This window comes from Ursus americanus, chromosome 34 (assembly GCF_024610735.1).
Source record: "Ursus americanus isolate L20-20 chromosome 34, mUrsAme1.1.p, whole genome shotgun sequence".
Lineage (NCBI taxonomy): Eukaryota > Metazoa > Chordata > Mammalia > Carnivora > Ursidae > Ursus > Ursus americanus.
In genome coordinates this window covers 15619654-15634849 of record NC_142160.1, presented here as the reverse complement: position 1 = coordinate 15634849, position 15196 = coordinate 15619654, and the positions used below count along the sequence as shown (strand labels likewise).

Genomic DNA, 15196 nt, shown 5'->3' with positions numbered 1-15196 from the left:
GAGGATATAATTAGAATGTCTAGTATAGACATATAGTAAATGAATGATGGATGCCACTATCAGGAACTGTGAACACACCACTAAAGTGTTCCTTTGTGGCCTCGAAGTTTATGCTAGCATAGCAGAGGGGGTTGCGGGAGATAGTGAATTTACTAGAATTTTCAGGCACACCTGGGTAATTTTTTATGGTACATTGAATTCACATAATGTTGAATTAACTACAGGGTGAAAGTAAGTTTAAAGAAAGAAATTAAGATTTGGTTATTATTTTCTTGAATTTCTGAGGAAATGAAATCCCCATTTGCTAAATGCGTTTTATTTTTTCTTTGGAGGTGTTGGAGAAAATTTGACTGATCCATCTGTTATAAAACCTGAAGACAAACGGTAAGTTGATTTATGATGTTATCATTTAGAAAATTGCATTTAACACATTGTATATGGTTTTTTAAAAATAATTTTCAAACGTTTATATTTCTTGCCTAGATCCTAGAAAGATTTTGAGACAGCTTATATTTACATATGAAATGGATATCTGTATTGGATATCTATAGATCTATATCTATATCCAATACGACAAGATTTTTTTAAAAAAAATGTATAGTTTAGGAAATGGGGGCAAAAAGAACATATGGAAATAAAATAAGATGAAATTTGGAGTTAATACACATAAAGGGAAAGTATAAAGACCAATGCAGTAACTCAGATTTTTTGCAAATTTAACTCTGAGTTTTCTGGTAGCCCATGCAAATGAGAAATATGGGTAAGCTCAGCTTCATATAGGCTTTGACAGGAAAACAATTAATGTCGTAGGAGAAGCCCAGCTTCCCTTGTCCTCACAGTGGAGTTGCTGCGTCTTACCATGGGCACAGTCTTCTGTCACGTGCCCATAAGACGAAAGGCCTGGAGTGTGCTAGTCAGTAACAGCAAACCTACAAGAGGTCCAAACAACGGGGCTTATATATGAAGCATCAGATTGTCTGACTTAATCCAGGGATGCAGTTTAAATTATATAGAGGAATGAGTCATCTGCCCGTCCTTTGACTTCCCATAGGCATTTGATCCCATATGTAGGCTTTTGGGAAAACTTGGCAGTGGAGGGTCTGAGGTTGTATTCTTCTGTTAAAGGTGGAGGACAAAGTAGTGGTGGGGCTGACTAAGGACTGATCAATGTGGCAGACGACAGTGGTTCTTCAACATGAACTCTCATCACTGTCAGGGTGCTTGTTAAAACATAGATTGCTGTGTTCGTGAATTCAGTGGGTTTGGGCTGAGGTCAAATAAGGTAACAAGCTCCCAGATGATTCTGGCGCTGCTGGCCTGGAGACCACACTTTGAGAACGGCTAACATATGGTATGTTTACTTCTCAGTTGTCCTACGTGTCTGTACTTGGCCCCTGGGTTGTAGGAAAATATATATAAAAGAAATTACACATGTGGGCAATGTCCAGTAACATCTGAAATTTTTACTTCTCTCCCACAGCTCTCATACTGTAAACATTCATGCTTTAATGCTCTCTTCTTTTCCTCAATGATTTACTCTAAATGTCTTCTCATCCTTAGGCATCTATGCAAAGAGGTCCCTCTAAAAGTATATTAGCTATCTCTTTGGTCTAGGTGAGCTAGAGAAGGTAAAGGTGACCCATAATGCCCCTATGTATCCGACTTCTGTGATATTTGAGCGTGGAATTCATGTTGTAACCCTTAGGGTACAGATAAAGGCTTTATTATTTTTTTATTTTAGCAGAGCTGAAGTGTTTCTGGCTGAGGATCTTATTTCTTCAGTAGCCCTGTGTGCCCAAGGGTTTGTAGTAGGAAACTTGTACTATAAATACTTCCTTCCTAATTTTGCAGTGAAAAATGTTTCGCATATAAAATGAACCCAGTTTACGTATACTCTATCATCCATTACATTTTGATCTCGACATGTGTCATTTAATGTGACCCGAATATTTCCAACGTTTAGAATTCTAAGATCGTATTATCCCACTTGACAGTGGAGTATTTAATTGTGTTCTGTAGGCCAGTGGGTCTCAGTTTCCATTAAGGTCACCTAGGAAACTGAAAAAAGAAAAAGAAAAGCTCCTGAAAATGAGTATCCAATCAAAATTTCTGAGGTTGGGGCCCTAATGTTCGTTTTTTTTGGAGAAGCTCCCCCATGTGATTCTGCTGGGCAACCGAGGATGGGAACCTCTTGTCTTAGGGCAAACTTTGTTGTTTATGACTTGAAGATAGGAACTTTGGAGATTGATAGGATGGCATCATTGGAGCCTGCCTGGTTTTGTGGGGTTACGCCATTGGTTTTCCTGGTGAAGGTAACTTTTCTCACAGCAGTGGCAGGTGGCATCTCCTTGGTTCACCGAGACACACATTTTTGAGTGCCGTGTGTGGGGAACCTTTGCTACCCAAAGCACGGGCCACAGACAGTCACAGCAGCGCCACGTGGGAGACTGTCAGCCTTGCAAACTCTCAAGACCCTCCCTAGATCTACTGAATGAGAATCTGAATTGCGACAAGATCAGCAGGTGATCTGGTGTAAACGGAAGCTTGAGAAATGGCAGTTTAAGCAAGTGCACTCACATGTACCTTTCACAACAAAATTGGGAGTAGGCCTCTTCCATCCCCGCTCCCCAATGAGAACACTGAATCTCGGTGGAGATGGTTAACTTGCCTGGGAGGACAAGGGGTCAACGAAAGGGAGGAATCTGCTACCAAAGGAGAAGAGTTTTTTGGGGGTACAGATTCTGATATTATCTGTAGTGCCTGTTGTTCCCCATCCTTCCCCACACTTGTGCATGTGAAGGCTCGGATATCCGGCTTCTCCCCCAAACCCTGTCTGGCCGCTTAATGCGCTTCCCTGGGTCACCGAGCCTCGGTGGAGGCGGCCTCAGTGACGGGCAGTCTGGGATCGTTTTCCACTTATTGCCCTGCTGGATGGGGGCCTGTGACAAGTACAAAATGATGGCAACGGTGAGTATGTGTTCTTTAGGAAATCTGTGTATACGTGGCACTGATTGGCATTTCCCTACTCGTGGAACCAAGCTACCACTTGCTTTCCCTGTGCCGTGGAAAATCTGGCTGTTGCTGTTGTTGTTGTTGTTGTTGTTTTCACTTTGCTGAGACTGCAAGTCTGTAGGCATGCTGTAGGATTGTAGACGCAACAGGTCCAAATGAAACTTTCCATGACCCCTCCCCACCTCCCCTGCACCGGGAGGGGTCAAACCCCTCATACAGACGTGGTGGAGAAAATTTGATTCTTTTGTGTTAACCTTCACAGAGCTCACAGAGGGGAATTATTTAGCTCACAGCTTTTATCTGAGAAGCAGGGTTACATCTCTAAGTTGGGGGTTTTCCTGCTTTACGGGGAGGGAAGAAATGGCAGGTGGAACGCAGGAGTGAAATATTCCAACGGGGTCACGCTAGAGAGACTATAAAAAGAATGCTTCCATTTGAACGACTGAAACAACACCTTCATTTTTCACTCTATTGGCATCCTAAGAGTTCTGGTACTAAATAGCGAGCGGTTCTACTTTTTTTTCCCCACATTCGGTTTCATCTTATTGAAGTGGTTCCTTAGCAGATATACTGAGAGAGAGGAGTAGTTAACAAGAGGCGGCTTCTGCAGCCAGGGAGAGCCCAGCAGAGCCGCACTTTGTAAGGGCGATTGAGTGACCAGGAAAGTTAATCCTGGGTGTCCGTTCACGTTGCCTTCCCCAGAGATTTCCTCCACCTACTCGCCTCTGAGCAACGAGGCAACCCGAGAGTGAACGGACATCAGCCCTCATGCCGCGCTTGGCACATCTTCAGAGCAGCTACTGTTGTTCTGCCAAAAGGAAGTGGAAATTGAGATAAATGTTTCAATACTCAGATGGAAAAAAAGTCCATTTTTACACCACGTCCCTTTTGAAAAACCACATTCCTTAGAAGCGAAGTTTATTGTTTCCTTTTGCGATAGTTTGCTTTTCTTTTTTCTTAAGACGTGGTATTTAAGAGTGGTAATTGAGTTCAGATTTTCAAATGTGCTGTTTCCACTCTGCATGTCATTAAAATAAAACATTAGCTTTCATAAAGTTTCCTTGGAAGTGTTTCTGGTGTGCTGTGTTCCGTGGCGTGTAGAGGGTCCGCCCGAGGAGGTGGTCGTGCGTGACCTAATCACAGATGAACGTGGGTTCTAGAGTCCGCTGGGGAATCTCTCATGTTATGGAGTGTTCAAAATGTGCCCAAGATCTGCTGGTTCTGTTTATAATTTTGTCACTTACACTTAGCATATGTAGTTTACTTCCACCAAGTCACTGTCTCCTAGTGCTCTTGTCTTTCCACAAAGAAAGAGCCCAGCTAGAGCAGTTTGCAGCATAAAAACCAACTGTCGGAAGAGCTGTGAGTACCGGAAGTAGGGTTGTGTCGGGCGTTTATTTTTGAGGACATCAGTTATTCTCCTAAAAGCATTTGGGTTTGAAACAATGTATATGAACCTTTTCAGAAGGTGTGTTCCGACAGCAAGTTTATTTTACATCTTACCTCACCTTTCGGGGATGCGAGTAGAAAGAACATTTGGTGGTGAATGTCATTCTCTCACCCCATATGCATTGAAAAGGGTCTCACTGTATTTTGTTTTACTGTGGTACATAGAAAATTCACTCTTCTATCAGATTAGCGTTGAAATGAGTTTCACAGCAGGTCTTGGAGTTGGGTACAAAGATTGAAGTGCATTTGAATTTTAAATTTGCAAACCTAACATTGTTGCTTCCCCAAAGTGCTCTATTCTTTGTTGGCTCCTTCAAATTTACTGGGTTACTATGGGATACCGTTCGGTATCTCAGAGAATCCCAGTTGAGCTCCTTTTTCTTCACTGTGATCTCATTGATATTCTGATATTTCCTCTAGATCAAGAGGAATGGTGTTTGGACCAGCCAATTTAGGGGAAGATGCAATTAGAAACTTCATTGCAAAACATCGTTGCAACTCCTGCTGCCGGAAGCTCAAACTCCCGGGTATGCCCCCAAACAATTCTATTTCTCTCTAAGTAAATCTCTCCTAGAACAACATCCATTGGAACCTGGGATAGAGTCGAAAATCTCAATCACATTTTTATCTCATTCACAGTCGAGGCCTGACTTTCTGACTGCAAATTTTTCAAGTCTCTGGAGGGATTAAAAGGACAGGGATTTACTTCAGGTTCTGCCAAAATGTGATAAAACAACATTGGGCCCAATACTTGTCACAGTCTCTCCAAGGGGAAAGGTTTACCGACTTAATGGGGGTAAAATTGAACAGAGGCCGGTGTCCCCCCCCCCCACTCTGAGTCCTGTGTGGCGTCCACAGGATTTCAATTCTTATTTACTCATTGGACACTTGGGACCATGGAGCATCTAGGGAGACAATAGCTGTCAATTAAAGTAGTGCTTTTCACTACAAAAGCCTGCCACGTTAAACATATATTGCAATATGTATTTTTAAAAAATCTGATTTGACAGTATGGCACACTTTCTCCCAAACTGATATCGTCACCACAGACAAATATTCCTAGCATAAAGGCAAGCAGCTGGAGGTCTGTGTCCCCCACGCTGGCAGTCCCAGCTCTGTCGAACGCTTTTCTTTTATTCCAGAAGGGACGCTTCATGTCTGTCCCCGCTCATTCACTATTTTTCTTAGGTCATACCCAACTTGTCCTTAGACTGGAATCTCACGTGTTTTAAGCTGAGTAGCCCTTCCTGCCTTAGAATAAATGACCATGCCCTGGATTGGAACTTGGCAAAAGATTCTAGAGTAAGTGCACGTGCACCACAGCCAAGGGCAATCTCTAATCCTGTTGGAGATCGAGGTAGGAGGTTGAGAAGCTCTTGTGGGCATGGCATAGCCAAAGACAGGGATGGGGAGCAGGCTTCTAGTTCCAGTGGGAATTAGCCCATTAGCCAGGGGTGGCAGTGGGGATGCGTGTGGGTGGGGGTGGAGAGATCACACTGGAGCAGCAGGGGGGGTGTCACTCTCATCTTGTAGCGGCTCAGAACTCGGTCTCACAGATACGTGGCAGACTTGGGCAAAGAGATCAGTCCACAGCACCTTGGCCACACTGCCCAGTGGCGTCCTCTCTGGAAGACACAGGAACCGTATCTGATGAGCCAGGAGGACAGGAGACGGGAGGCATAACTCACTGCTTCCATCCTTGAGCCCAAGTTAGCTCTTCTCCATGATGAAGGTTGAGATCTTTTTTTTTTTATTTAACCGATGATGGTGGGTTTTGAGTAACTCAATAATTCCTCCATTTGTAGCCTTAATTTTTGTTTTCTTTCAACACTTAACAACATTTAAGTGAAAATAAGGAATATCCTCATTTATTCAGACATTCGGTAATATGAACATAAAAAAAGCTTAGTTAGGAAAACAGAGCTGGAGGTGATTTTTCTTTGCTCTTGATTATGTTTTATCTCTCTCTCTCCCTCTCTCTCTCTTTTTTTTTTCTTAAAGGAAAGGTAGTTTAGAATAGTGGATGAGCATGGAATCCAGAGCCAGATAGGTCGAGTTCATATCTCAGTAATGCTTTTTACTAGCTATGTGACCTCAAGCCTCAGTTTGTCTCATCCATAAACTGAGTATAATGGCACCTAGCTCATAAAATTGATGTGAGCATTGAGGTAATATATGGATATGTTCAGTAAGTGTTGGTTATCAGTAAACTATAATATGTATTAGTTTTATGTGCAGATAATCCCCTTTTAACATTAAAAAATAATATAAGGAATACATATTTAAGGTTAAACTTAATGCAGCACTAAATGCTACATAAACATAAAAAGCCCACCCTCCTCCATAAGCTTCTCCCCAAAGGTTATACCCCTATCAGTGTTTTCTCTTGGTAATTTCCTTTTCAAAAGGAAGAAGGAGGCTTTAGGGAGTGTAGGATCCAGTAACTGGATGCAACCTCCCTCGGCTCTTCCCAACCTGAGGCCGAACACCGACCCCTGAAATCTCACCTCTCCCATTTTGACTGAACAACCTGGTCGTGTGCGCCATTCAGCAATCAAAACGCCCTCTTCCTGGGTTGCCTCGTCTAACTCCAGCCAGCGTGTGCTTTATAGGGTACTGCATATGGAATCCAGCAGTCAGACCTCCCCCCGGCCCGCCCCGACAACAGCATGGGGAGTTAGAGTGACACGCGGACTCTGGGGCCGGGGGTTCGTTGGGACACGGTGGAGGGTTCGAGTTTCACGTGTCCGCGACCTGGGGAAGCAGGGTCCTTTCTGAGCACTCGGCCAGACCTAAAGTTCAATTTATGTGTGTGAACGCTACCTTCTCGAGGATCCCCTATAACTGTCTTCCTTGTTTTCCTTGCAGATTTAAAAAGAAATGACTATTCTCCCGGAAGGATAAATTCCACTTTTGGACTTGATGTCAAAATAGAACCAGCTGAGGGGCCTCTAGCAAGGGAAAGGGGTCGTAATTCTCCGGAAGACCTCACCCGACTGTAAAGAGGGAAGGAGAAGCCAGAGGACAGCAGCCCTTGCCCTCCTTTCCGTGAACTCTGGTAACAGAGGTTGATCCGAGTACCGTAGGTGACAGCAGAGCGTCTGTCAGGATGGCCTCACCCCGCGGCCCTCCTCGAGACACGCCTCTGAGCCTCGCCTCTCCCCTGCCTCAAGACCTCATTGGTGTTTGACCAGCGGGTTCTCCCAGATACTGACGTGTGTGCGGGTGCTTTGGGTGTGTTCGCCCTCCTGGAGTTGGGTAGGAAGACACTCAGACGAGCCAGCTGGGAACACTGCTCCCTCATACCTCATTGCTTGAGCTGGTTGCTTAGAACCCTTGGAGCAGGATGGGGGGCACTGAAGAACCAGGGAGATGAATTTAATTTATTTTCTCACTGTGCACTGACTTTAGCCCCCACTTCTGTTCGTTACCTCACCCACATACTGTGTTTATGTATGTACGGGTATAGAAAAAAGGCATTTGACTGCCTCCTTCCTCCTTTCCTGTGGCACAGGGCTTTGAATAGCAACAACAGGGAGAACAACGGAACCGGGGGGCAGGTATTTGCACGGATTGGAGCACACTCCCACACCATCTCACCAGTGACACAGTTAGTATCCTGGTGAAATCTAGATGGATTTGGGGTTTTGTCAGCGAATCACATGATGCCTGGATGTTTCAGGTTTCTCTGAAAAAAAGGAAAAGGAAATCTAAAACAAACGCTCCTGCATCCTTTTTAAAATTTTTTCCTTAAAGGGAAACAAGGGATACGTGGAACTGGGAACTGCCACAAAATATTTTCCCTTTCCTGAAGCTCAGGGGTACTATCAGCCAGAGTTGACTAAGCCAACATCTAAAACAGGACTCCCTTTTCCGAAGCCATGTATATAATATTACAGGCTAAGTTACCCTGTCAGGTCTTCTGGGGGAAAGATGGGGTTTCTGACTGAAAATGTGCTTCAGACATGTTCGCTTTGTTCCAGGCCAGTGCCGGTGGCTTAAAAGAGTGGCCCAGAGAGCATTTTAAGTACGGCCTGGGAACACGTAATCGGTTTCCGAGGCCCAAAGGAAGGTTCCCAGGACGCCGCATGGCCCAGGACTTTTGGGGGATCAGCCATCTCTCTTTTGCACTGGTCAGAGTCCCCACCTCAGAATAAGTGTGAACTTTTCACACAAGGAGGGAATGGAGGGCTCGAAAAATGTCAACTCGCCTTCATTTTTAGCCCTTACATGAGCTCATTAGCTTTTCCACCGATGTGCCTGCATTTCTAGATTATACTTCAGGGGAAATGTGGCCCAGGCATATAGGACTGGAGAGCCACCAATTTAATTTGCCAGGGTTGCGTCTCGTTCTTGTGTGAGTTGCAAAGGACCCATTTGTACTCCTTGTACTTTGGTCTTGGGGGTGGCGGTGGGCAGGAAATTTGGGTGATTTCTTGATTGGCAATGGGGATAAAATGTTAATGCTTTTTTTCAGGGCTTAACTGCTTTATCCTATTCTGCAAATCAGTGAGGGATCTATTGGTACTTCGGTGCTGTGCTGGACAGTGGAAAGAGGCAGTTTTACTGTCCAAGAGCCAAACTAAAGGCGTTAATGGATTGGTCAAATATTTGTTACTTGGCATGGAACTTGAAACAAATACGTTTTGATTTCAGATTTCTGTGTTGTGCTTCTTCCTTTCTTTCTCTTCTTTTCTTTTCCTTCTTTTCTTTCAGAAAAATCACCAGAATAATATATTAAAAAGATGAAGTGCTGGGCAAAGATCCCTGTGGGATTGCTTGTATGCAAATACCGATGTGACGGTCATGACTTTTGAGTGATTCATGACCACAGAAGGGTGGGTATTCATTCATTCATTCGGTCAGCTTTATTCCACAGTCATTTTACCAAAGTGCCTTTTCTGTACTGTGTGAGTGATGAGGATGCAATGAACAATGCATTTCTTTGCCCTTAAAAAACTTTTATGTCTCGGGTTTCTTTCTGTTTTTTCCCTTTGGTACCAAGTTTGGATTTCTGATTAATACTAAAAAAAACTGACTTCTGGGAGAACGTTGGATCCAGCGACGTGTCCCATGCTTCATCTGCCAGTGGCAGTAGGTTCTGACTGGGATAAGAGAATTAGGGCAAACAAGAAGACCTGGCTAGGGCTGATTTTAGGAACCACAGAGGAAAAATGAACTATACACTTCTTGCATGAGCACAAAGCCCATCTCACAGAGGGATCTGAGTCAGGGGATCGGAGAAGCAGCCGGGTTCGTAGGAGTCCTTCCTGAGGGTGTCTTGTGTACACGTATTCCTCTCAACGAGGCTGTATGTTCCTGGAGTGACTTGTGCCCCATGACATCTGAAAGCCTCTGACACCCCTAGGGAATGAGATCAGATAGAGTTTTGGGTGTTTCTCACCCTGTTATTATTTTCCGTGGCTTTGCAAAACAAGTTCTAGGTGATTAAGACTTCCCAAACAACTGTTTCCTGAATGTTTAAAAAACTATTTCATTTTCTTGGTGGTGGTTGTTTGTTAACTGTTTTAGATGAGATGGACCACTGAGTTTCTAGAAGTCATGTCACTTATGCCCCTGTCATGGTTTGTTGTCTTTCTCCATCAGTCACCAGCATCTGGCACAAAACGTGGCACATCATAAGCTCCCAACATTATTTGTTGAAAGAAATAATAAAACCTTCAAATGGTAATGGATTTTATTCACTAGGTAATAAATCAGATTTGCATTTTTAATCTAGAAGGGAATGATTACCAATTCCTTAAGACCCCACACAATTCTTTTGATCTCTCTCTGTTTTAATTTTCCAAGAAATAGCTTTTAACAACCTATACCTTGTCTATTGAATTCTCAACCAGTTCTTGCCCTTATCATTGTTGTGATACCAGAGTACGGTCCTTCTTACTGGTGACTGTTGAAATGAGATGATAGCTTCCCAGAAACTGCCTAGAAATAATCATCACTTTATTACCCTTTGAAAAGAAGATTGATAGAAAAGTCATTTGAAAGATGTTTCATTACCATGCCCTAGTCCGATTTCTTTACTCACATCTCTCCAAAGCATGAGAAAGGGAGGATTATTCTCTGAGGTCGGAATTTGAAGGCTGTGTGTTTGCCTCTTTGAAGTCTTGGTATTTAATTTTCTGTAGTCATTTCTTGGGCAATTTTCTAAGAAACTAGTTGAAGCTAATTTATCATAAGTTAAAGTCAAATGACAGAAAAGATTTTTTTCCCCTTAACAGTCTTTTATTCCACAGAGGTTAGCTTCTGAAGGAAAATGAGACTTAAAATAGCATTTCAAATCTCCAGCCACATGGGTGGCTCCATAGAATAGAAAGGGTTCTGGAAACCACACTGTTTTGTTTTGTTTTATTTCACACAGTTATTATTTTGTGACTTTTCTTTCCAGACCATGATGTACAGATAAAATATATTTTTGTGAAATGCCCTCCTAAAAATAATTAGTAAGTTGCTTAATGTTTCAAAGAGAGATTTTTAGTTCTCAAGGGGTAACGGACCTTGGTCTGTATCATTGGCAGATTTTGGTATAACTTTATATAATTTTTTAAACCTTTCTCTTAACCCCTAACTCTGAAATGGAGATGAGATGCTTACCTTTTCAAACAAAGGTGAACAATAATGAGAGAGCATTTATAAAGCCCTTTGAGAATCTCATTTACCAGCCTTCTTGTGAGCATGGGATCCAGTTCAATAAATAATAAGGGGTGTTCATTTTTGATATTATGTGATCATTATTTAATGTTTACAGAGGATGCTCAGTGGACCTGTTTCAGTGTAAACACAAAAGTGGGCTCTGCTATTTCTCCATTTCCGAGGGGAAAAAGCTCATTGCTCCCTTTTTGTTTTGAAGCCTAATTAAATAGCTCAAAATCAAGTTCACCATTTCACAGTGTCTCCTACTTATTTTGCTTTTCGATGTATTTCGGTTTATGCAGTGAATTTCTTTTGCCATCTTCTGCCCAAAGAAAGCCTTCCAGAACAATGTAAAGCCCAAATCTGGCACCATGATTGGTGACGTTTTTGGGAATAAAAGGAGAGCAGGTTTAGAATCTTGATGTTTGTAAAGCTGAATGTTTTACACAAATTTTAATTAATGGTGACTTAAATTTTTATCAGTATGGGGCTGTTTAGTAATAAGAAAATTCTGGCCTCTAGCTTGCCAGCATCTTTTAGCAACTACAGTTGACCGTTGAAAAACGTGGTTTGAATTGCACAGGTCTACTTACATGCAGATTGTTTATGGTATAGCACTATCAATGTATTTTCCTAATGATTTTCATAATAACATATTCTTTTCTCTGGCTTACTTTACTGTAAAAATAGAGTTTATAATACATATAACAGTGAAAATAGGTGCTAATTGACTGTTTATGTTATTGATAAGGCTTCCAGTCAAGAGTAGGCCATTAGTAGTTAAGTTTTTGGGGAGTCAAAAGTTATGCATGGATTTTCAACTGCAAGGCGGGGGGGTTGGTGCCCCTAATTCCTGCTTTGTTCAACGGTCCACTGTAACCTCCTTTTGAATTCTCACCTTTCCCAGTGATTTTTTTCACTGTGAACTTTTAGAAACCCCATTTACTACATTAGTATCACCAGGTCCTCACAAATATTATGGTAGAAACCCTTTGGCTAATGACTGTCCAAATGCCTTTCCTTGGAGGTATTTGGGGGGATCATTATTGATATCATGTGGTTGCATCTTGGCTTCCAATGAATCTTTTTCTCTGTTTCCCTATGTGTCACCAACTAAGAGGTTACAGAGCCTCAGGATGCTTTGGTAACCAAAAGAAACTCTTGGTGTGTGTTAGAGGCGGAAATGTGCCTCCTCTCCCTTCACCCCCAAATTCATGTGTTGAAATTCCAACCCCCAGTACCTCAGAATGTGACTGTATTTGGAGATAAGGTCTTTAAAGAGGTCATTAGGTTAAATGGGGTCATTAAGGTGGGCCCTGATCCAGTATTATTGATGTCCTTACAAGAAGAGAAGATTAGGACACAGACACACTCAGGAAAGATCATGTGAAGACACAGAGAGAAGGTGGCCACCTGCAAACCAAGGAGAGACACCGCAGAGGAAACTGGACACGCCGACACCTTCACCTTGGACTTCCAGCCTCCAAAACTGTGAGGGAATTAAGTCTTTTTGTTTAAGCCACCTAGTCTGTGCTACTTCATTATGGCAGCCCCAGAAAATTCTCATAGTTTGTTGTCATATTTTGGAATTCCCTACTTATCTTTGAAATTTTGTGGATAGGGACTTGGGGAGCAGAGATGCTGGTAACAACAAAGAGGAGGAGGAGGAGAAATGATTGTTGGATGCATGCATCTGCTGGGGGTGAGGATAGAGAGTACCATGGGTGGTAGTAGGACTAGCGAATTGCTTTATTGAGAGCGTGGAGGGTGGTGTGTTCTGGAAGATCACATGAATATTACAGATGAAAACAAACATGGGCTGCGTTTTGTGAGATTGGATGTTTGCTTACTGTTAAAGGGCGTCTGGGGCTATCTTAGGGGATAGGATGTGAAGACCAGTGCAATCCTTAGTTTTGTACAACTGTTCAGTGTATATCCTACTCAAGAAATATTTATGGAGTCTTACCATGTCTTATGCCTGACACTAAGGTTAGACTTATTAGATAAGGCCCATTTCTGTCTTCAAGGGTCTCCAGGACAAATAGGGAATTTGCAGTATTCCTTACTGTAAATTTACAGTGCTGATTATCATTGCCCAGCAGTAATAATAATTAGAATGATAACTTTTTAATGTCTTTATTATAGGCAACATGTGTTGAACACTCATTATGTTTTAGGCATTGTGCTAAATGTACACTACACGTAATTTCATTTATCTGAACAGCAACCTGATGGTTATGCTCATTATAAAGATTTGAAAATGCTGGTTAAAAGTTAAGTAACTTGATTAAATCAGCTACCCAAGGGGGAGCTAGGAGTTAAAGCTGGATCAAATCAGTAACATAGAAGGCTAGGCAATACTAGCCAGCGTACTTAGAATTACTATAGCATGAATTACTACAGTACTGAAAACCGTAAAACACTTATGAAGGAAATTGAAGATGACACAAAGACATGGAAAAACATTCCATGCTCATAGATTGGAAGAATAAATATTGTTAAAATGTCTATACTACCCAAGGCAATCTACACGTTGAATGCAATCCCTGTCAAAATACCACCAGTATTTTTCACAGCTGCAACACATAATCCTAAAATTTGTATGGAACCACAAAAGATCATGAATAGCCAAAGCAATCTTGAAAAAGAAAAGCAGAGCTGGAAACATCACAATTCCAGGCTTCAAGTTATATTACAAAGCTGTTGTGATGGAGACAGTATGGTACTGGCACAAAACCAGACGCACAGATCAATGGAACAGAATAGAAAACCTAGAAATGGAGCCACAACTATAGGATCAACTAATCTTTGACAAAGCAGGGAGGAATAGCCAATGGAAAAAAGACAGTCTCTTCAAAAATGGTATAGGGAAAACTGGACAGCCACTTGCAGAAGAATGAAAATGGACCACCTTCTCACACCATATACAAATATAAATTCAAAATGGATGACAGATGTAAATCTGAGACAGAAAACCATCAAAATCCTAGAGAAGAAAATAGGCAGCAACCTCTTTGACCTCAGCCATAGCTATTTCTTACTAGATATGTTTCCTGGGGCAAGGGAAAGAAAAACGAAAATGAAGTATTGGGACTTCCTCAAGATAAAAAGCTTCTAGCAAAGGAAACAATCAACAAAACTAAAAGGCAACCTTCAGAATGGGAGAAGATATTTGCAAATGACATACCTGATAAAGGCTTAGTATCCAAAAATCTATACGGAACTTATAAAACTCAACAACCAAAAAACATTTTGCCCATTAAGAAATGGGCAAAAGACATTAATAGACATTTTCCTACAGAAGACATACAGATAGCTAACTGACACGAGAAAAGATGTTCAACATCACCCGTCATCAGGGAAATACAAATCAAAACTACAATGAGATACCACCTCCCACCTACTGGAAGGGCTAAAATAAACAACACAAGAAACAACAGATGCTGACAAGGATGGGGAACAAAGGGAACCCTCTTACACTGTTGGTGGGAATGCAAACTGGTGCAGCTACTTTGGCGAATAGTATGGAGGTTCCTCAAAAAGTTAAAAATAGAACTACCCTATGATCCAGAAATTGCACTACTAGGTATTTACCCAAATTACACAAAAATACTGATTTGAAGGGATACATGCACTCCGATTTTTATAGCAGCATTATCAGCAATAGCCAAATTATGGAAAGAGCCCAAATGTCCATTGACTGATGAATGGATAAAGAAGATGTGATATATATAACTATATATATGTATGTGTCTGTGTGTGTTTGTGTGTGTATATATATATGTATGTGTATATATATATGAAACTATATATACAACTATATATAAAACTATATATGCAACTATTTATGAAACTATACAACTACATATATAACTATACATATATATACGTATATACACATATACATATGTATACATAAACATGTGTATATACACATATACATATATATACACATATACATATGTATACATATATACATATATACAATACTACTCAACCATAAAAAGAACAAGATCTTGCCATTTGCAACAACATAGGTAGAGCTAGATAGTATTATGCTAAGTGAAATAAGTCAGAGAAA

General features: G+C 41.5%; 1 protein-coding gene across 7 annotated transcripts in view; it reads left to right on the top strand.

Moving 5' to 3' along the window:
• Nucleotides 1–14915, top strand: part of TRPM6 (transient receptor potential cation channel subfamily M member 6) — a 181359-nt gene extending 166444 nt beyond the window's left edge. For all 7 annotated transcript variants that reach the window (XM_045781029.2, XM_087858787.1, XM_045781028.2 and 4 more), the window contains 3 exons: nucleotides 333–384; nucleotides 4882–4988; nucleotides 7330–14915. In XM_045781029.2, the coding sequence (XP_045636985.1) occupies nucleotides 333–384; nucleotides 4882–4988; nucleotides 7330–7463 (293 nt within the window). In that variant the 3' untranslated portion in view covers nucleotides 7464–14915. The remainder of the gene's footprint in view (nucleotides 1–332; nucleotides 385–4881; nucleotides 4989–7329) is intronic.
• The last annotated feature ends 281 nt before the right edge of the window (nucleotides 14916–15196 follow it).